Genomic DNA, 22,934 nt, shown 5'->3' with positions numbered 1-22,934 from the left:
GCTGATGAAGTGAGCTGTAGCTCACGAAAGCTTATGCTCAAATAAATTGGTTAGTCTCTAAGGTGCCACAAGTCCTCCTTTTCTTCTTGCAGAGAGGTGTCCAAAATAATATGAGGGAGACAGATTTGGAAGAGCATAGGCCAAATTCATCCCGGGTGTGACTCCCATCAATTTTGAGGCATGAAGTTGGTCTGACATCTGTATATAGGAGTGAAAGATGCAAAATGCCAACTCACTTGCAGTTGCTACAACAAGCTACCTCTAGATGGCACTGCTATTTTGTCTCATGGTTATGTAACTCGCATTCCCTACAAACACTTTGGGTCTCATGGTGCTGCTGCTGTTGCAAAGCCAGACTGGGAAATGCCAAGTGGGACGCAGTGCCTGAAGGTTGTGACCATCCAATGGCTGTCTGGTGGCCTGTGTGATTGAAGGTAGTTCATTTCCAGTCCACTTCCTAGAGGGACAGGTCTCCACACAAATTACTATCACCGCAAGCCGTCTTCTTGGTCCCACAGATGCCAAGGAATGAAGCCTGCACATAGAGCCTGAGTTCACTCTGAGGCAGCCTCTTCGTATTAAGCCCAGGGTCAAGACGCATTTGTGGCCCTGCACTGCTGCTGCACTAGCTTGTGAGTAAAGCGAGGTCTCTAGTCTCCCAAGCCACATCCCTTTCATCTATGCGAGATTCACTTTGTAAGAGTGATCTTTATTGGGGACCAGTTTCTCATGCTTGTAACATGCTACAAAGAGAAAGCACAGCTTCCTGGATTATGGGCAAGCCTCACAAGTCTAGAATGTTCAGCCATGCACCTGCTGGCCTGGAAGCTGATCCAAAGCATCTGCAAGAACCCAGACTGGAAGGCTCTGGAGAACAACAGTAGCTGAGCACTTCTTCCTGAAAGCAACGAGCACAAGGAGAACTGAAATGACAACTGCAAAGACTTGGAGAGCACATATCGCCAGCTACTCTAAACCACAAGAAGGCTGTGGTTTCACACCGAGTGTGAGGAACCTTTGTTCTTTCATCCACAATTGTTTCCCTTCCCTCCCCTGTCCATGGCTCTGCCATCGCGTTCAGCTTCTCTGTAGGTTTCTAGTTGTGAGGAGACCAATCAAAAATAAATGAAAGCCAACTCAGTCTGAGCAGAACTCAAAATATTTTCTGATGTTTCTGAGTGTTGGGACCAAAAGGGTAAAGATCTGAAGGCTAAATGGAACTGGGGAGCAGAGCACAACTTGCAGAATCTGTAGCAGTGATGCCAAAGCACAGGGAAGAGAGTCCGACTTGGCTTTCGGATGGGCAGGTTGAGATGACAGGGCTGACTGTCAGGAACTGCGTCTTTTAAAACCAAGAAAGTCTGGTAACTAATCAGACAACATTAGAGTTAGTGAAAGAAGGGGAAGACTGCTTGGACTATGATGAGAGGGGACAATTGAGGTATTCTGTTGCTACTCTGAAATAAAACAATATCTATCAAGTCATGGCTTTGCCTGGCTACACGAGGGGTTTGCTCTGATGTAGTTACACTGGCAGCTGGCCACTGGTGGCTATACCCAGGGGACAGCCTTAGCTACACCTCTTCCATTGAAACTAATTGCAGGTGTGGGGCTAAATGCTCTGTACAGCTTTGAGAGTCTCAGCCAAAGAGACGTCAACAGTCTGACAAATCCCTTTGTTTCTCAGTTGCTCAACTGTCACTCGCTTGGGATGTCATTTTCCTAGCTCTCCAGTCACCTCAGGATAGGTGCCCATTGCAATCACACGGTGTGACTGCCTCATGATGCAGCCAAACCTGAGGTAGCTTTAATCTAACTAGCGTGAGTACCAATAGCAGTGATGTCACAGCAGCATGGGCTAGCCACCAGAGTAATTAGCCAGAATCCTGGATGGGTTTGTACAGCCTGCATTGAAGCCCATGGTGCTGTCATTGCTGCTGGGACTCACCCTGGCTAGATCCAAGCTAGCTTGGGTATGCCTACATGTGCAGCAATCACACCTCCCATTGCAGAGTTGACATACTCTCTTCCATCCTAGATATGCCCTGAACGTCTATGGTAAAGCATAAGCAGGTCTGCATTATGGAACATAAAAAAGGGGGCCCAGGGAAGAAGCAGAACTCTAATTATTGTTTTCCTCTTTGCAGATGACCTTTAATTACAGAGAGACAAACCTTAAATCCCAACAGATCAGGTTATTTGCCAACTTTGTTTCAGGATTCTAAATATGAGTGCTTCCATCTAAATTCGTCCATGACTGTTAGGAGGCCACATCAGTGCAAAGCTAGTTTTTTCTAGAACGTGCCAGACATGCACTCATCTTCACTACCAGAACACACCCACCATTTGGGTTTTTTTAATATAATAAGATAACTCAGTTGTTATCTTGCTGTAAAATCCCAGTGGAGACAAGGGGCAGGCAGTTTTCACCATGATGTAACTAGGGAAGGTCAACACTATACCCCTCCACCCACCTTGAACTTGCCTACCTACACTGCAGGGAGAACTACAGAGCCTTGTCTCCACAAGGATTTTACAGTAAGATAGCTCATGTGCATTAGTTATCTAACCCACTGGGTGAAGCAAAGCAGGAACAAGGCATTCTTTTTCTGGAATAACAGTGTTTACACAGAAAGTTAACCAGTAATAACTCCATGTGTAAACAAGCCCATAGTTAGGACATGTTCTTTGACCTACATAAACATTCAGCCACCTAACTGCATGCCAGCCACACTAAACACAGCTTTCTAGTGTACCTGGGGATCACATACTATAGCTAAACCCATATTTCCAGCCTGGTAGAACACGATGGTCATAAGCAGACTACGGCACAAGTAGAACGGAGAGAACCCTGTAGATCAGACATAAATTAACTGTGAGAGCACCAAAGTCTGGGGAAATACAGTAGATGACCCAATCCCCTGCAACTCCACGCCCCAGCGTTTGGAACAGAGGAGTCCTGCTCACATCTGTTACCTAGTATGCAGTTCAGCTTTACCAGTCAGAGCAAATGGACAGCAGAGTAGAATAGACACCTCGAAGGGAGGGATTAAAAAATCCGAGATTAAAGCACACAAAGACATTAATGGGGATGATATAGGAAGGGGCTCTTGGAAATGCAAAGGGGGGTGGAAATCAGATGGAGAGTGTCACATATACTAAAAAGAAAAGGAGTACTTGTGTCAACTTAGAGATTAACAAATTTATTAGAGCATAAGCTTTCGTGAGCTACAGCTCACTTTATCATGTAGCTCACGAAAGTTTATGCTCTAATGAATTTGTTAGTCTCTAAGGTGCCACAAGTACTCCTTTTCTTTTTGCCAATACAGACTAACATGGCTGCTACTCTGAAACCTGACATTCTATACTGAAGCCTGGAGGCTGTCCTAACCATATACCCTCCCAGCTCATTCCGGTCCCACCTGGATTATTCCAGTATCCCCAAAGTGATAGCAAATAGCCCAGACCAAGCTCACCTTTCAGAATCTGACCTCCTCATCTCCTGCTCCTCAGGAGAGAACAGTAGCTGTGGCCCAGGGTAAACTGAGGGAGAACAAAGCCCATGCACACACATCTTGCACAAGCCAAGGCCTTCTGTTTGAAGATGGTGGGTGTGTCTCTGTTTCCCTTGCTCTGTTTCCTTGGATATAGAGCAGCCCAGGGACCCCGAGTCCCTCATTAGTCAGTTGTACAGGATGGTTAACAAAGTGCATTCGAAAGCACCTGAGATTCATTGTCTCCTGGTTGCTAATTACCAAGGTTCTGTCTTCTTTAGTAAAGGGGCAAGGTCAGACTTTCAGTGTTACCAGGATTCTCCCACTAAGAGTAAAGCTTGTTTGTCCGGGAACCAGCCCTTTCTCCTGGGCTGGTCCGAGACTGTGGAATAAACTCCCTCAGGAACTAAGGGCCATCACAAGCCTCTGTATCTTCTGCTCCAAGTGACCAGTCTGTTTCTTTGACCTGCCTTCTCTAACATAAACACACAGCAGCAGGTATATAGAGATCAAAACAAAACCTACCAAAACCAAGACACTCCACTATACACGCTTCTCCTGCTGGGAAGAGGATAAGAGAACAAACAACCCGACAGATGTGTAGTCACATTTCTTAACGCACCACTGGCAGGCTCTCAGATACGAGCACGGTATAAGAACCTCGACAGAAAGTTCCATGTATGTTCATGCCACTTATTTGTATTGTGATAGCGCCTAGGACTCAGAGTCCTGAAGCATGACCCCCTGTGCTGGGTGCTGAACAGACACAGAAAAAAAAGATGGGCCCGCCCCCAAAAGAGATTTCCAGACCCTCCCACAGTTAGCCACTTGCAATAATTGCCTCTTCAAAAAGGTGCTCCAGAATCCTCTGCACCAGAGATGCTTCATAGGAGATGCTATGGGAATTGGCACAACAGCTTATGAATGATCTCTGGCAGGTGGGGAGGAGTGGTAGAAACTCACGGAGCAAATCTCCACTGAAGTGTACCACTGCACCCTAGTAATAGTCACCTTGGTAACATTAGGGATACGGCTGCCTGCTGTGTGACAAGGTTATATCTTTTGTATGATCAGGCCAGGTGATAACCCAGGAAATAGAGACAAGTCTTTTACCAGCACTTCTGTGGGTCACAGTGTTAACACACAGTATCAGAAGAAAACAAAATCTTTGACAAAAATGGAGCAAGTGATGCCATCTGAATCCCTCAATCTGGCACAGAACTGGAAGAAATGGTTGCAGATTTTACTGAAAGCAAGAAATATTGAAGAGAAACCAGACAGGTGAAATGTGGTGGGTCCAGAGATGTTGAAGCCCAACAGTACATTCCAATGAGAGCAGGAGAGCAAATATTCCGAAATGTCAAGAACACTGCGATCCATGTAAGAATGCAATTTGGGAAAGATATATTCTTTACAAGAAGCTGGGGGTGAGGTGAGACTATTGACCATTATGTACAGGCCTGCATAATAATGTTAAATCACATGAACTCCAGATGGACCAAATTATTTGTGGTATAACTGATAACCAGGTCAAAGCAATATAACTGGAAGATAGACTTGACTTTGCAAAGAAGAGTTGACGCTGAAAACTGTGTTTCCCAAGTGAAAGCGTTTGTTAACATGTTAGCTAATTTGCCGAGTCTAGGCATGGCTTGAGCTAGCTACTCAGGAGTGGGGCAGAGCAGTCTTCTTGGGCATCCACTGCTTCTGTTACAGTGGTTGAGGTAGAAGAAAGACCCAGTCCAGTAACGATGAGCAGACACACCACCTGCAGTTCCCTTGGCAATGTCAGTTCACATGCTGTTCCCTAACCCCATGCACCTCATTAGCAGCAAAGGCCAACACAGACACACAACAACCATGCTTTGTGAACGCCACTGGCTCCCTATTTGTTTCAGAGCATAGTGCAAAGTCCTGATCCTAATCTACAAGGCACTGAACATACTTGGATATAGTTAGTGCAGAGAATGCCTTATCCTGCGCAATCCCTCAAATCAGCTACATTCCACATGGCTATTATTGATGAGAAAAGATGACCTTGTGGTTTAGGCACTACATAAACACTCAGGAGCTCGAGGTTCAATTCCCAGATTTGCCACAGATTTCCTGTGTGATCTTAGGCAAGTCACTTAATCCATCTATGCCTCAGTTTCCCAACTGTTCAATGGGGATAGTGCTCCCCTACCTCACGGTGGTGTTCTGAGGAACGCTCATTAATTATTGTGAGGTTCTCAGATCCTATTGTGACAGCCCTGTGTAAGTACCTGTATAGATGCATAACCCAGACACTGGGAACAGAGCATTGTTAGTGGCAGAGCCCCAGCTGCAGATCTCTGTCAGAGACCAGACTGAAGCCAAACCAGGTGTTGTGCTGATCAAACCATGCCTTTTCCATAAAGCCTTCCTCAGAAATGATACTATCCAATCAAACACACAGTCATGCTCCTCTGTTCCAGAGGAACTGGGAGAGACAAAACACCTTTTGTTCAGGGTTTTGGTGTGGCACAGAGATACCATGATGATAGGTGTTACATCAAACTCCAGAAGTGGTGAGATTGGCTAGCTTTTTAAGACTGAACCTTGATTTACTTTCCTCACTGATGGAGCTGTTTAGCTGTAAAGCCCAAGGCTGATTACCTCAGGCTCATCACAGCATCCACAGCAGCTGCTGTCTTGTGCAGCTTACAAATGCAGTTAATTTAACTGTAATTGGAATAAGGGATTGGTCATCCCTACCTCATTATTTTCCAGCCTCCATGATCATCACGAGATTAGATTCCTCTTTCCAACAACCCCCCAGCCCCAAGGTGTCATAAAGGGAAGGGTAATCACTTTTCTGTATACAGTACTATAAAATCCCTCCTGGCCAGAGGCAACATCTTGTTACCTGTACAGGGTTAAGAAGGTTTCAGAGTAACAGCCGTGTTAGTCTGTATTCGCAAAAAGAAAAGGAGTCCTTGTGGCACCTTAGAGACTAACCAATTTATTTGAGCATGAGCTTTCGTGAGCTACAGCTCACTTCATCAGATGCATACCGTGGAAACTGCAGCAGACTTTATGCTACAGCTCACTTCATCAGATGCATACCGTGGAAACTGCAGCAGACTTTATATATATATAAAGTCTGCTGCAGTTTCCACGGTATGCATCTGATGAAGTGAGCTGTAGCTCACGAAAGCTCATGCTCAAATAAATTGGTTAGTCTCTAAGGTGCCACAAGGACTCCTTTTCTTTTTAGGGTTAAGAAGCTCAGCTAACCTGGCTGGCACCTGACCCAAAGGACCAATAAGGGAACAAGATACTTTCAAATCTTTTGGGGGAGGGGGAAGGCTTTTGTTTGTTCTCTCTTGGGACTGGGAGAGGCCAGTCAGAAATCCATCTTCTCCAACCCATCCTAATCCAAGTCTCCAATATTGCAACCAGTAGGTAAACCAGGCAAGGCAGATTTTATCTTTTGTTTAGTTTATCTTTTGTTTGTGTATTTTTTCCCTCTGTTAAGAGGGAGGTTTATTCCTGTTTTCTGTAACTTTAAGGTTTTGCCCAGAGTGGGATTCTCTGTGTTTTGAATCTGAATACCCTGTAAAGTATTTTTCATCCTGATTTTACAGAGATGATTTTGACCTTTTTTTAAAAATAAATAAATAAATAAATAAATAAAATTCTTCTTTTAAGAACCTGACTGATTTTTCCATTGTTCCAAGATCCAGGGGTTTGGGTCTTTGATGATTTTGTAACAAATTGGTTAGGATATTATTCTCAAGCCTCCCAGGAATGGGGGTGTGTAGGGCTTGGGGAGATATTTTGGGGGAAGATGTCTCCAAGTAGTCTCTTTCCCTGTTCTTTGTTTAAAAGGCTTGGTGGTAGCAGCATACTGTTCAAGGACAAGGCAAAGTTTGTACCATGGGGAAGTTTTTAACCTAAGCTGGTAAGAATAGGCTTTAGGGGGTCTTTCATGTGGGTCCCCAGATCTGTACCCTAGAGTGGGGAAGGAACCCTGACACAAGGGTATGTGACAACTGTAGCCACTGGCTACAGGTGACCTGAAACATAACTACATCTTGTCCAGTCTCTGCTACTATCCCCTGGGGTACTTTGCAGAAAGGGTCAAAAATGACACTGATGTCTAGTCTAACAGTCCCTCTCAGGGTAAAATCTGCTGCTCTGTGAAATCAATTCCTGAAAAAGACTTTGAATAACCGCGGGGGCGGGGGAAAGAAAATCGGGAACCTTCCTTTTCATCCACTGCCCGAAAGCTCGTGCAGTGTTGCTGTGGGCTGTTCAACAGCCACTGCGCTCCACCCCAGACACGGCTGCACTTTAGTGGTGGGCGAGCCAAATTCTGCCCTTATTTTCTCCTGCCATCCCACCCAAGCGGGGCGCTCGGCTGCGTCGCGATCGAGGTTTAAAACATGTCCCACGGTCTCCGAGATGCTGGGGGAGCTTTCGGCTCGGGAGGCGCCCGCCACTGGCAGCCTTATCGTCCCTCCTCGCCGGGCCGGGCGCGGTCAACTCGTCCCGCGCCCCTGGTGGCCGTCGTTGGGCTGCCGCAGCGGGCTCCGCCGAAGGGCTGCAGGGAGCCGGCCAGGCCGGGCGCCCCCGGAGGCGGCGGGCCGGGGTGTAAGTGCCGCTTGGCTTGTGCTCCCACCCCTCGCTCGGATCCCGCCCATGCGCCGCGATTGGCCCGGACGGGGCGACGCCGCCCGCCCGCCCGCCCGCCCGCTCTCCCTGCGCGCCGTCTGCAGCGTGGGGCTCGGCCGGCGCCGCAGCGATGGCTGGCGCCGAGCCGCCGAGCCGGGAGCGCGTCCTCTGCCTCTTCGACGTGGATGGGACGCTCACGCCGGCTCGCCAGGTACCCGCCCGTGGGCCCCTCCTTCCCGCGCCCATTGCCCGTCCTTGAGCATCGCGGGCAGGGCAACGAGAGGAGCCGGCCGGGGAGGTGTCCGCCCCGGCCCCCTGCCCCCTGCCCCCTGCCCCCTGTGGGTGCGGAGCGCGCAGCGGGCTCGGGAGCGGCGTGCCTGCCCGGTGCCCCGCGCAGAGGCGCCATATGGCCCGGCTGGGAGCCTGTCGGGTCTAGCGCAGTGGGGAGCCCGGACTCCCAGCCCCTGCGGCCCTCCACTGAGGAAGCTGCCTCCTGCGGTGTCTCTTCCGGGGCTGTTTCTCCCTCCTGAGCGACAGGTCCCCTAAGCCCCGCCTGGCAGTGGGGGGCGAGATGGAGTCAGGCCTCCCCAGCCAGTGCTGCCCCCAGCACGCCTGCTGCCCTGTGTTGGAACCCAAGCGTGCAAGCTCGGGGCCTTGTTCTAGCAGGTCTGGAGCCCTGCGCTGCCTTTCTGTGAAATACCCTGTGGGTGGAAGAAGGAGACTGTGCAAGGCCACGTAACCATTGAGCACCAGGGATTCTCTTTGCCTTGGCTCTTTGGATTTAACTGTAGTTTTTCTGTGTTGTAGAGTGATTTAACATGGAGAACATTTATTGCTTCTAAAAGTGAGGGGTAGATGGTCCTGGGAAGGGGCTGACCCCCTATGGGCAAGGGCTGAACAAGCTTCCTCTCATGCAGCTCTACGAATGCACTGCTCTGACCTGCAGCAGCCTCTACTATTTCACTCCTGATCCCATAGCTCTGCTAATGCCCTCCCGCTGCTGTTCCTGTTCTAGACTGACATGCATAGCTCTGCCCGTGCTCTCACTCCTGCCCTGCTACAACCTTTGCTATTCCTGCATCTTCCCACACTGTTCTTCCAATGCACCATGATCCGAACATGCCGCACTCCCTGCTACTCCCATCCCAGGCCTCCCCCAAGCAGAGGTTTTTCAAAGGTGCCAATTCAGTATGCTTATATTGTGCTGCAAACGGGTGTGTCTCAGCCTTACCTTAAACCAAAAAGCTCCTTTCATAGGCAACCACCCCAAGGTGTCAGCCCAGCTGGCTGGACGCACACACCACAGATTATATTTGATTAAAGGAGATCTGGCCACCTTTCTAGTGACCTGCACACTTGCCCCTCCCACAGCCCACGTAGGGGCACCTTTTTGGTTTTATCTGGGACAAGATCTTTACATCACCTAGAGACAAGAACGGGCTAGATGACAGGGTCTAACAGCCTCTTAGGGACCTGGTATGTCTACACTGCAGTTAAACTTCTTGGGCTGGTTCATGCCAACTGCCTCAGACTCACAGGGCTCCAGCTAAGGGGCTGTTTAAGTTGCTGTGTAGACATTCAGACTGCCCGAGCTCTGGGACCCTACCGTTTTCTCTAGCACAAACATCTACGCTGCAATTAAACAGACCCTTCGCCCAAACCCCTTGAGCCCAAGTCAGTTTGCACCGACCAGCTACAGTTTGCAGCATAGACATATATTTTGGGGTGAAATCGCCTCCCTGCATCCTAGTTATTTTGGCTTTTGGGGAAATAGAAAAAATCTCTGATTAATATGTCAAAGTTCCTTTAAATTGCTGCCTGCCGTATATTTGTGATGCAATAACCAGTTTACAGCATCTGCTTGGTATTAGAAGCAGGGAAAGGGGAGAGGCCTGCTTTCTCCTCACAGCCTGCAAAAGATGCTGGAGCTTTGCAAGGAATGAGAGCAGGTCTGGTGGGCCTAGCTGGCGAAGCCTAGAAGCATCTGGCTCTTCCAGTGTAATCCCACCTGTATTCCACATTCCTTTGTTCTTAGCCACTCCAGGATGAAGTTCTGCCCCTGGCCCCGCATCCATGTATAAACTGTTCTGAGCCCCACTGTAGTGAAGGCCTCTTGCCCACACACAGACTAACCCCACAAGCCTCTTCTTTTACTGCGACCTTGTCCACTATGGGACTAAGTTTGCCCATCTGTATGTTATGGCCTTGCCTACACTAGAGGGACTTACCAGGCCAAGATCTGTGTGGCCCCCTTGCATGCTTGTAAAACCTGTTCGGCCCACAACACGCAAGTGCTCTCAATGGCTTACCTGTGAGCCAAATGCATTTGGATTAGACTAGTGTGTACATGCACATGGTGCGCGAGCCCAGCATAATGGGGCCTGTGATGAGAGCCTCTAACTGTTTACCCAATAGAAATGACTTGCTTTAAATGGGGCACAATATTGGATTTACCCTGAATCATTTCAGCCTGCATTGGACAGCACAGAACAGACCACACAGTCCTCTTCCTACTGGCCCACAGTCCACTGGTGACCTTTTGAGATCTCCCAGAATCCACTGCTGCTGGCAGCTGAGCTGGGAACTGTGGGGTAGGTACGCAGAAGACACTGCAGGGGAAGTAGCTTAGAACAGCACCAGTGTAGATGCAGTGCCAAATGGACATGTTGAAGTGTTTGAGTCTAGACCAGCATCATCCCACCAGCTCAGTTCTCTAGTGGAGACATGACCTATAGGTACAAACCAGTAACACTTCCCTGCCTTGCAGATGGATTGTGAGGCTAGAATCATGTTTGTCAGACTCTCTGGGATCCTCACGTGAAGATGCTGTATGGGAGGGCTAAGTATCCATGTGATTAACTACACCGACCTTTAAAGCTTGTGTTCTTCTGTATCACCCCCTACAGAATAACAAGTCCCCAGGCCAAAGGAAGTGGGAGGAGGGGAGGCGCTGTTGCTGGGTGCAGTCAGCCCTCCAGCCTTAGCAAACTACCTTTATCTAGAGAAGATAAACAGCAGGGTGGTGGCAGAGTCTGCTCCTGGCAGACACATGTTGCCCAACCCTGCGACAGTGGGGTGCCTCTCCTCTCCTGCCTCAGCATGGCTTGCGACTATTCTGGCCAGACCTGCAGGGGGAAGTTAAAGGCTTGGTGGGACCTGTGCTGCTTCAGCTGGCATTCTGTTAATGGGATTAGGCAGTAATGGGGCAGCCCTTCAGTGGGAGGGGAAGGGAGCAAGAGCAGGCCCCTGACTGCCGCCTTTGTTATGGCCCCTGCTGTCACTGCTTCATCTCCAGCTCTGTTACAGTGAATTCTGTGATGCAGTTTGGTTTGTCCCTATGGGGAGCCAGCCCTTAGGACACTTCTCTGCCTGGTTCCCAAATGTTTTGGGTAGGATCTCTCCCACTTGTGAGGGATTATTGATGTATAGGCACTTCCCACCCCCTTAGTTAAATACAGAAAAGGGCATATATTACCACTTTGTGTGTCAGGGCGAGGGGAAAGACATGGAGCAACAGGACATGCGGGAATGGGGTGCCAATTTACTATTAATCCCTTACAAATGGGGGGCACATACACGCGCTCCTTTCCTTGTTTGTCTCTTCCCCCTCCATCAGTCCTTTGCTGTTTCTTTCCTCCATATCATTTTTCCACCCCTCCCAGTGTATTTTTTCCTCCATGCCCTGGTGGTACCCCCTTCCTGTTCCCATTCCCCCCCAGATGACTGTGTGCTGCTGGGCTTGGGAAGATGACAGCGCCCATTCGTATCGCCGTGGGACTAGGCCTCACATGCTGCCAAGGCTGAGCTGAATGCCGCAGAAGCAGAGAAGAGAAGTGTGGGTTCATGGGATGCTGCCTGCAGCTCCATGTGTGAGCAGCTCCCACAGCCCACTCACAGAGGCTGCTGTGAGAGCAGAGAGAAGGCAGGTGGCTTTCAAAGAACCCCTTGCCACTTCGTTCAGAGCCATGGAAGGCCATCTGCTGGGGGAGGGAATGATGGCCAGATCTGGGGTCATGCAGCTATTCACAATTCCAATGCACCTGGTTCCCTGGACTAAAGTGGTGCTCACCAGGCAGGGAAACACTGTTAAAGACTAGTCACTACTGGCTGGGAATGGCCTTCGTTGGAGGCCCTGCTGTAAGTGGGCCAGAGCTTGTCCATTACTCTGGCTGTATTCTGACCTGCCCTCTCGCTCCTGCCCCTCTAGAAAATTGATCCTGAAGTGGACAAGTTCCTTCAGGAGCTGCGTGAGAGAGTCCAGATCGGCGTGGTGGGAGGCTCTGACTACTCCAAGATAGCTGAGCAACTGGGGGAAGGGGATGAAGGTGAGACGCTCCCCCTACCCCAGATCAGGAGAGTGTGGGAAGGGTGGGGGAAACAGAGGGTGGAGAGAGAGAGAGGCTGCTCTCCTTTGCAGGGAGGGAGGTAGTTTGGCTTGTGTGCTGTTGGTAATTACATGCAGCTGTAGACACCTGAACACTGAGTTTGATTCCACCCACAGAGAGGATAAAATGGTACCCACAGAGAGCGCTTGCACTGCTACCCATTGCCACTTGTGCTACTGAGCTCAGAGAGTCGCCCCCAGGCAACCACTCTTGCGAGAAGCGTAGCACTTGTACCTAAGGGCCTGCTCCTGCTCCCATTGAAGTCACTGGAACCAACAGAAATTTTGCCGTTGAGAGCAGGAGCAGCTCAGCCGACAACCAGAACTGTGGCTATCCACATCAGCAGAGCTGACCTCTGTAACGGAGCAGTGGTGCACATGTAACCCACCGTGTTTCTCTCTCTCCTGGGCCAGCCCATGAGTAGTCTTCGGCTCCAGCAGCTGCAGCATGTGCTTTTAGCTGTCATGGGCCTGCAAAGAGCATGGGAGGATAGAAGGAGGCCCATTTAGAGTTTACCTTCTCTTCCCTACCTCCAGGAGCAATATAGTCCTACCATCTCCAGGTCTGATCAGCTGTAACCTCCATTAGTTCCATAGCCCATTCATTGACAGTCTGAGTAAATGGAAAGGGAATGGGCACAAACTCTCTCCCATGCTTGGACATGCTCTGTTTTGGAGGTCTGAAGGTCCTGAACAGCAGTGGGAGATTGGGCAGAGTGCTTGGATGAGAAGGAGCGACTGGGGAATTGACAGCTGTCCCCTCTTCTCACTTTCCTTTTTCCCCTTTTCTAATATCAGCATAAAATCTACAGCGGAGTTCTGAAATCCTCTTCCTAGCTCCTTAGCAAAGAGAGGCTGCCTGGTGACACAACTCATGGCTCAAGGGAGCATGAAGTTAATTGCAGAGTCAGCAACAATCTGTTTATTGCTGGAGGAGAAGCTAGGATTAGATAACCACCAAGTGCATTGCTGAGGGGAGGGTGCGGGTGGGGATGGGAAAGGGTGGAGGCAGGATGGTCTAGGAGAATGAGCACATGGCTGGGAGTCTGGCATTCCTGAGTGCTAATCTCAACTCTGCCACTGACTCCCTGCAGGGCCTTGAGCAGGTCGCTTCCGCTGTCTGTGCCTTTGTTCCCCATGTGTAAAATGGGCATAACATCCAGGGAGTTGTGAGGCTCAAGGTCTGTTTGCTCAGCCTACGGCCATGGAGTAAAGGCTCAAAGAGCTCTGAATCCAGCCAACGTCCATCACTCCGCACTGCTCCATCGCTGAGTGACGGACGAGGTTGTGCTAATGTTTTTTCTCTCGCCTTCATCTCCCTTCCCCCCCCCACCCTGCTGTCCCCTGCCCCATACACCCATTCCCCACAGTCATCGACAAGTTTGATTACGTCTTTGCGGAGAATGGCACCGTGCAGTACAAGAATGGGCAGCTGGTCGCCAAACAGGTAGGCCTAGCTTACTTGTTATGTCTCCCACCAAGCCACAGGAGCTCTTTCCCTGTCTTCTCCACCAAGTCTGTCTCCAGTTCCATCAGCACCAGATGAAACCAGCCATATGCCACCATCCAGAGCTCTGCCAGCTCCACTCCCCACAGTTCCTACCAAAGCCTCCCTACTCCTTCTGTCCAGTCATCACCATAGTGGGCATCCTGGATGAATTTTGTAGAATAGCTCAGCCCACATGCTTTGTGGCAAGTTGATGGTAGTCTTGGCTTCATGTGACCTCTAACCTTTTCTTCCCCCTGCTCCCAAAGGCTATCCAGAATCACCTGGGGGAGGAGCTTTTGCAGGAGCTGATCAACTTCTGTCTCAACTACATGGCACTCCTGAAGCTGCCCAAGAAACGGTAATGATCCTCCTGTACCCAGCTGCTGTTCATGTACCATTCAGATCCAGGCATTTGGACATCACACTCCCATTTAGAATTGCAGATCCACTGGCTTTGTTCTTGGCCTCATTATCTGTATTTTGATAGCACTAGAGGCCCGAACCAAGAGCAGAGTCCTGCTGTGCTGGGTGTTGCAAATGCACAATTTAAGAGACAGTCCCTGTTCTAAAGAGTTGATGATCTAAGTAGACAAACCAGGGGATGGAAGAGTGGAAGTATTGTTATCCCCTCCTTACAGATAGGAAACTGGGGCACAAAGATTGTGACTTGCCCAGTATCACACAGTCTGTGGCAGAGCTAAGGATTGAACCCACGTCACTTGAGTCCTAGTGTCTTAACCACAAGATCAGCTTTGCTCTCGCATTATCTTAGCTTCCAAAACACTGCTCCCTCCCCCTGAGCTCTGGCTTAGATTGAGTTGACATGTTTCCTTCTCTCTAAAGACACCCTGTCATTCTGGGACAACTCCCCTCACCTCTGTATCAGCAAAGCTTGGCTGTGATTAATATCCCAGTGATGTGCTGCAGCAGTAAAAGTGGAGTTATTTATTTCTGGGCTTAGAGCGTGAGCACTTGATACCTGAAGCATGAGGATAATCCTGTTGTCATTTTTAGCCTGCTTAGTGTCCCTGCAAACATTCCTTACATGACATGTTTTACAGGCACTCCTATTTTAATGGCTCCTTCTCTCTTCCCTTCCCAATTCTTAAAAAAAACCAAAACAAACCACCATGGACATCTACACATGCACAGCGGGACCTTCATAGAGTTCCGCAACGGAATGCTGAACATCTCTCCCATTGGCCGAAGCTGCACCCTGGAGGAGCGAATAGAATTCTCCGAGCTGGACAAGGTAACTGGCCAAGATTCACCCTCCCCTCCTCCATGACTGGGCATTAAGTTGTGGGGCGTTGACTATTTCTGGCCATGTAATACTACAGCACTCGGGTCTCATCTTATATCCATGCCGACAACTCTGTTGCCTGTGGGCTTGCCTGCATAAGCTCTGGAGGCTGAGGCTGTGATAAGGATGGGAAACCAAAGGAAATATGTAGATGAAAGAACTGACCTAGTCTGCTGCCACTGATCAAGTAGGAGTGCAGGCTCCCTATGTGGAGAAGCTGTCCTAAGAAGAGCCTCTCATTTTCAATGGTGTTTCTTCAGTGTCATGATTAGAGATGGTCTTAGACCAGAACCTCAAAGCCAGCAGCCCTGAACTTAGGTAGTGAACTTACAGCTCAGGGCCCATCTCCAGTCACAGTGAAGCAGCATTGTCAACTGACATCATGTCCCATTCCCCAGCCCAAATGGAGCAGGTGTCTCCTCAATGGGCCTTCCAGACCAGGACCAGTCTCCTAAATGGATCTACAGAGCTCTCAGATCCTTGCAAATGCTGGCTGAACCAACCTATCTATGATGGCTTCTTTCTCCCCTCCCCAAGGGCAGAAGGGGTCAGACTACATCAAGACATGAAGGCAGATAAGTGGGGAACCTATGGACTTTGGGTCCTGAACTGGGCCTCTGAACCTCCAAGGGAGAGCAGTGTTGATGGTGGAGTGCAGGAAGGGGCTTTGGTTTGGGGTTGCTCAACAGCTGACCTGGGGTCCTCTAGGCCAGGGATGGGTAAACTTTTTGGCCTGAGGGCCACATCTGGGTATGGAAACTGTATGGTGGGCCATGAATGCTCATGAAATTGGGGGTTGGGGTATGGAAGGGGGTGAGCGCTCCGGCTGGGGTTGCGGGTTCTTGGGTGGGGTTGGGAAAGAGGGGTTGGGGATGTAGGAGGGTGCTCTGGGCTGGGACCGAGGGGTTCAGAGGATGGGAGGGGGATCAGGGCCTGGGCAGGGGGTTGGAGCTCAGGGGTGCAGGCTCGAGGTGATACTTACCTCAAGCAGCTCCCAGAAGCAGCAGTGTGTCCCCCCTCCAGCTCCTACACGGAGGCGCTGCCCCATCCGCTCCTATTGGCTGCGGTTCCTGGCCAATGGGAGCTGTGGGGGTGGCGCTTGGGGCAGGGATAGCATGCAGAGCCTCCTGGCTGCCCCTATACATAGGAGCCGGAGAGGGGACATGCTGCTGGTTCTGGGAGCCACGCGGAGCAGGGCAAGCCCTCGATCCCGCTCCCTGGCTGGAGCGGGGCAAGCACCGGATCCTGCTCCCCACCGGGAGTTTGAGGGCTGGATGTGGCCCCTGGGCTGTAGTTTGCCCACCCCGGCTCTAGGCTGACATGGCCAAGGCTAATGTGGGCTGGCTACAGCAGTGTGGGGAGGGGAATCATATACAGGGAGAAATGAAAGTAGCATGAATACAGAGGCCATTTTGAATCCTCACAGCCCATGCTGAATGCCTCCCCCGCCCAACAGTTGTCCTGAGTGCTCAGTACAGTAGACAGAGGAAGGAGGTTGTACTTGCTGCTAGGGTAACAAGGAAATTCTGGCCTGGAAACTGGGATCAGAGCAGAGAAACTAACCTGGTGATGCACAGAGAGAGTCTTGCAAGGCCTGTAGGTAAATCTAGACAATCAATGGAATGAGGCCTCTCAAGGATACAGTCATTCAAAACCTCCTATCCCGCCGTCCTCCTGTTTGTTCATCTGCAGAAAGAGAAGATCCGTGAGAAGTTTGTGGCAGCCCTGCAGAGGGAGTTTGCTGGCAAGGGCCTACGGTTCTCTCGAGGTGAGCAGAGTGCTACTGTGGGGTTTCCCTGTGTGATGAATTTCCTGTCGAGATCTTGGAAGGGAATGATGCCAGGGTATTTCCTGCTTAAAAGTAGTAGAGCGTCTGCTTGAGTGAATGTCAGAGGTGTATTCCCAGTGGAGATCCCTGGGAGGGGTGTTGCCCATGTTCATCCCTGAGGAGGGATCTCAAGCCCTGTTTCCTATTTAATGCATGATTATGATCCAAAAACCGTAGATCTGCTTCCCTGGTATCACTCGGATGTGCTGGCTTTAGTGACACACTAAGTTTTAACTGTATTTTACTTCTGTTAGCTGTACTGAGCCAACACAGTTCTGGACAGAGCTTGAATCTGTTCTGTCTCAGACAGCAGCAACAGGATTGCTAACTGCGTTCCAACTACAGAGCCAAATTCTACCTTCAGTCCCACCTACGTAACTGCACTGAATCCACTGGTGCAGGAGAGTGGAAGAACCCAGCCTGAGTCTGAGCTCCCAGGTTGTGTTTGCAGGGGTGACTGTTAAGAAAACGGCCTTTACTCCATTTGCAAGGAAAAGCTGCATCTTGAGTCACTGAGAGGCAATAAATGTGGAGCCCAGTACACCATTTTATGCAGTCACTCACTTTAATGGCCAGACTTTCAGGAGTGCTCAGCCCGCAGCCACCCTCACGGAGCACAGCAGGAGGGGAGCACTCTTGGGTCTTTCCACTGAAGTGGAAGGTCATCAGGCTGGGTGAGTGACAGGGCTGAATTCTTTAAAGCTATTCACCGGGGAAGGTAGGTATGGCTGAAAAAGGGAAGGCACTCATCAAAAAGAAAGCCCATTACTAGGAGTGTAGCAGGGATGAGTGATGGGGGAGCGTGGTGGAGGTGGCACATCATTTGCCACCCTGTGTGTAATTCAGAGTCCCCGAGACTCTGCGCTCGGAGGAACCTGCGTCTCTAGGCAGCATCCCCCTTCGCTGCCCCAGTAAGAACATCTCGTGATCCCTGCCAGCATTTACACAAACCATTTGTCATAGCAGAGAAGGACAAAGGCACTGCAGTCCTGTTCTCCTCCTCAAATGCACATGGAACAAGAACAGAACAATGGTCCTTTCTCCTATGACTTTGGTAAGCTGCCAGCAGTAGGCTAGGATTGTAAGTAAGCACACAAAGATAATGGGAGCTGCGGGGGCTCAGCTCCTCTAAAAATAAGGCATAAAGTGTTTAGAGTACCCCAAAGTGGAGACACACAAAATTAAGGACTCCTTCTGAAAGGGGTGTGCACAGAGCTGAAAAGTGGCAGAGCTGGCAGAAGGCCTCAAGAGTTCCTGGAGCCCAGTCCCCTGCTCACACCACTGAGCAACAACGAGACAGAACTTACTGTCCTTGAGTGCCACCTGTCGTTCCCTCTGCATTTGATCTTCTAGCCCTGCCAGTACCAGGAGCCCCTCTCGCTGCCCAGCTCTGCTTAGAGACAGAGCACGCTGACAATATTTTCCATATCTGAATGCATATGGATGTATTAAAGGGAAGGATTACGTGTAGGGCTCCAGCCTAGAACTTAGAGACCTGGGTTCAATTCCTAGTCTGCCCCAGGCTTTCTGTGGGACCTTCAAGCAAGTCACTTAGTGTCTCTGTGCCACAGCTCCCCCCCCATGTAAAAAGGGAGGCTAGCACTTTTCTCAACACCCCTGTGAGGTAAGGGAGTTACTGTGCAGATGGGGCCATGGAAGTACTGTGGCAGGGGTCTGTCCCAAAGCACACCTCCTCATGGCACAGAATGGCCCTGCAGGCACCCAGCCCTCAGTTCCCTCCTAGTTCTCCCAAGAACATGGTTGTAGCCCAGAATACTTGCAGTAATGTTCCCCTTCTTGGGGTTCAGTTAAGGCTTTAGGAAATAGTTAGTCTCCTTTGGCCCTTTCAGGCCCAAGCCCTTCCCTCTTGGGGTTTCCCATTTCACCCACCATCTAGGCCTTCAGGTTTGCAGTTCCCCCTCCAGTTAGCTCGGTGCTAGGGAGCGCTGTCATTCCCACTTCAGCTTCTGGCCACTCTGTGGAGTTTTTTCCCCAGGTGTCTTGCCCTGGTGTCTCAGTGCCATTCCTCTGGTCAAGGGATTCCACAGCTCCTCCATGGGTTGTGCACAGAGTCAAGTTCCCCTGCCTGCTAGGATCCAGGCCTACTCCACAGAGTCTCTCTCCTTCCACTCTGCTCAGCCAACAGCTGGGTTTTATCCTGGATCAGGAAGTAGCTCCATGACTAACACCTGGCCCCCATTCTCCAGCTTCTCTGCTGCCTCCTTAAGCAGCTGTTCTGTAAAGGGGCCATGTCATGAAACAGGGTTGGCTAGCCCCAGATCCCACTACACCTGATAGGGGACAGACCGCTCTGGTACAGTACCCATGGCAGATTCCTCTGGAGCACCACCACCACCGGCCTCACTGTTTCCTGCTTGTGCCCTTGGCTGGAATCACAAGGGCCTTGCTGACGCCACCACAGCCCATTGTCATAGAAACAGCAGCTGCTGTCATCCTGATAATGCATTAGAGACTCGATCACCATGGCTGGGCTGGTGCCTGCCTCCACAACATGGACAGACATTTCCCTTTGCCCCAGGGTAGCGAGGTCTGGAATTCACCCCACACCCTTCCAACACCAGCCTGCTGACCTAACAACCTCCCTCCCGCTGGCAGGTGGTATGATCAGCTTTGATGTCTTCCCTGAGGGCTGGGACAAGCGATACTGCCTCGACATCCTCGACGACGAGAGGTTCGACACCATCCACTTCTTCGGGAACGAGACGACCCCAGTGAGTATACCGGTGGGGGGGGGGGGCGCATTTCTCTCCTAGGCTGGCAGCCTCTCGGAGGAGAGGGCAGGAGTCCTTCCCCAGCCATATGGGACTTCACCTAACTCCCTTTGGAATTGCTGTCAAGCAACACTGCCCTCTAGTGGGGGGGGGGGGTCTCTCTAGTGCGAATGAGGGCCTGCAACTGTACCATAGCAGGCTGCAGTCCCAGCAGAACTTATGTCTCCAGGGGAAACTGAGTGCTGTAAGAAGTGGTGTTGGGGATTCACCGGGTGGCTCTCTTCCTTCTGAGTCGTTACTGACCTAGTGGCCCAGCACAAGTCTGGGAAGGGTTATGCTGCTGAAGGGTTATGCTCATGTAACCAGTGAGCTGTAAACCAAAACCTCGCCCGCTTCCACAGAGGCTTTTCAGTTTAAACAGGAACGGCTCTGCCTACTCTCTGGAATCGGTTACAAGATGATCCTTACCTGCTGCAATAAGCTGACTTGGGCATCTCCACTGACGTAGGGGGAGTGGTGTTAGCCAAGCTCCGGCTTGGGTGACTACATTGTGCTGTTCTAAAATTCTCCCATCATTTCAGATGGGTGTGGTATTCTTCATTTCCTATCCTAAACTGCTCCACAGTGTTGTAGCTGCAGAACAGTGGTGTAAGTAGGGACCTTTCCCACATACTCCATTCGCACAATTAACACACCGTAGCCTGTTACAAGCTGCTACGTTCTCCTCCAGCTGCAGAGGTGGCTGCGTTTCAGTGGCAGATGAATGACCCTTCTACAGAGTCTCCAGTGCATTGGAGATTGTGCAAGACAAAGCAAGCGATAGCTAGAGAGGGAGTTATGGTTGTGATTACTACCCTCCTCCCTATTTTCTTTTCCCCCTACAGGGAGGGAATGATTATGAGATTTACGATGACCCCCGGACAGTAGGACACAGCGTCCAGTCTCCCCAGGACACAGTCCGAAGGTGCTGTGAGATCTTTTTTCCAGAGAGAGCTAATGAATCGTGACTCTGATACCCCTTCTCCAGCACCCCGCCTCCCGAGATCCCACATCATGAAAACCACCTTCATTCGAGGCCTCTGTGCAGAGCCCTTTTAAGAAAGCTTTCCAGAGCTGGTTGTGAGGGAAGGATTTAAACTGAGGTGGAGGAGGCTATAGGGAGGGGGGTTATTAACCTTCCACTACCCCCAGTTACAGGTGGGCTGTGTGGGACCAGGCTCCTTTCTGCTGCCATCAGACTCTCTTCCTTTTCCAGGTGAACGTTCAGTTCTTGGTGGGAGACGGTTCCCTGCTCTGTTCATCTGAGGCATTTGTAGGGGCCAATCACTACAGTCTCACTCTCTAAACATATTTGCACAACGGATGCACTCCTCATCAGTTAGCACCTTTTAAATAGGAAGCAGGGTCTGGGACCCCCATAAGTCAGGTGGTTCTCAGACCTCTTCACACAGCAGACCAGTCCTTAAAGGCGACCTGCAAAGGGTTTTAAAAAATGATCAGGGCTGTAACCCCATGCTCTGGGTGTCCCTAGTCTTTGATTGCCAGAAGCTGGGAGAGGGCGACAGGGGATGGATCACTCAATGATTACCTGTTCTGATCATTCCCTCTGAAGCATAGGGCACTGTTCACCGTCAGAAGACCTGATCATGGCTAGATGGACCATTGGTCTGATCCATTATGGCTGGTCTTATGAGCTTGTACCCTTTTTATATATATAAACAAAAAATATAGAAAAAGGGTGCACTGGATTTCTGTTTTTGTTTACACTAGAAACATCAGGAATGTTGTGCCTGATCTCTTATCTTGTTGGAGGACTTGTGGGAGGTCTGTGGGGGTTTATTCTGCCCTTATCACCTCAGTTGAAGAGGTTGGGAAGTGGAAATTTTAACAAAGACATTCTTTTAACCATTAGGCATTGGAGTTGGATGGGTATTAAGTTTATATTTAAAAACAAACAAACAAACACCACCTCTGGCAGTTTCAGCAGTCTAAGTGTTATCCCCTTTTCTATCCCAATTGCTCAAGTCTTCCTGGCTGGAGAAGCTATGAAGTGATGACATCACCAGACACCCTTGGGACTGCCAGCCTAGACAAGAGCTCGATTTCTAGTTCAAAAAACCTCACCCTTTAAAAAGCCAACCCAACCCTTTCAAGCGTTCTTTATCCAGCTGGAAACGAAACGCGGAACAGCTCTAATTTGCCCCATTCCCTTTTCCAGTCACCTTTAAGGAGGCAAAAAGAACAGGAGTACTTGTGGCACCTTAGATACTAACAAATTTATTAGAGCATAAGCTTTCATGGCCACAGCCTACTTCATTGGATGCATAGAATGGAACATATAGTAAGAAGATATAGATATATATACATACAGAGAAGGTGGAAGTTGCCGTACAAACTGTAAGAGGTTAATTAATTAAGATGAGCTATTAGCAGCGAGAGAAAAAAACCTTTTGTAGTGATAATCAAGATGGCCTATTTAGACAGTTGACAAGAAGGTGTGAGGATACTTAACATGGCTGCTTTCCCCATTCAGGAGCTTATCTGTGCAGTGAGTGCAGGGTTACACAGCTTCCCCACCCCATGGTGCTCTGCCAGTGGTGAGCTGCCAAAATCTTAACAACCGGTTCCCTCCTCACCCCCCGAGGAGGTCATAGCCCGCCCCCGCCCTCCGGGACTCCTGCCCCATCCAACACCTGCATTCCTTGATGCCGCCCCCCCCCCCCCCCAGGACCCCGTCCCATCCTCCCCTGTCCCCTGACTGCCCCTGGAACTGGGCAGGAGGGTCTTGTGGGCCACCATAGTGGGTGCCCACCCCGCCTCGCCTTGCCCCTAAGAGCCAGAGGGACCTGCCGGGGGGTAAGGTGGGGCTTCCCGGCAGTGCTTACCTGGGACGGCTCCTGGGAAGCATCCGGCAGGTCCCTCTGGCTCCTAGGGGTGGGGGAGCGTAGCTAGGTGGGGAGCAGGGGGAGCGACTGCTCCCCCCACTGATCACATCAAAAGTGGCGCCTTAGGCGCTGACTCCATGGGTGCTCCAGCCCTGGAGCACCCACAGGGAAAATTTAGTGG

At 50.4% G+C, this 22,934-nt stretch overlaps 1 protein-coding gene across 2 annotated transcripts; it reads left to right on the top strand.

The window, feature by feature from the left end:
* The first annotated feature begins 8,209 nt into the window (after window positions 1–8,209).
* On the top strand, window positions 8,210–22,550 carry PMM1 (phosphomannomutase 1). 2 transcript variants are annotated; one of them, XM_077830777.1, is made up of 9 exons: window positions 8,210–8,343; window positions 11,852–12,054; window positions 12,340–12,457; window positions 13,887–13,963; window positions 14,272–14,363; window positions 15,158–15,257; window positions 17,001–17,076; window positions 19,753–19,868; window positions 20,753–22,550. In XM_077830777.1, exons 2-9 carry the CDS (start codon window positions 11,998–12,000, stop codon window positions 20,873–20,875), a joined length of 759 nt encoding a protein of 252 aa, XP_077686903.1. In that variant the 5' UTR covers window positions 8,210–8,343; window positions 11,852–11,997; the 3' UTR covers window positions 20,876–22,550. The 2 variants fall into 2 exon arrangements, with proteins under 2 accessions (XP_077686903.1, XP_077686894.1); XM_077830768.1 differs by lacking the exon at window positions 11,852–12,054 and having other exon boundaries at window positions 8,237–8,343.
* Window positions 22,551–22,934: the final 384 nt, after the last annotated feature.

Source organism: Eretmochelys imbricata, chromosome 1 (genome assembly GCF_965152235.1).
Source record: "Eretmochelys imbricata isolate rEreImb1 chromosome 1, rEreImb1.hap1, whole genome shotgun sequence".
NCBI lineage: Eukaryota > Metazoa > Chordata > Testudines > Cheloniidae > Eretmochelys > Eretmochelys imbricata.
This window is presented reverse-complemented; position numbering and strand designations above follow the sequence as displayed.

Coding starts and splice junctions, on each gene's coding strand:
- PMM1 (XM_077830768.1), top strand. CDS start 8,263: ATGGCTGGCGCCGAGCCGCCGAGCCGGGAGCGCGTCCTCTGCCTCTTC. Junction 8,344..12,339: donor CGCTCACGCCGGCTCGCCAG/GTACCCGCCCGT, acceptor CTGCCCCTCTAG/AAAATTGATCCTGAAGTGGA. Junction 12,458..13,886: donor ACTGGGGGAAGGGGATGAAG/GTGAGACGCTCC, acceptor CATTCCCCACAG/TCATCGACAAGTTTGATTAC.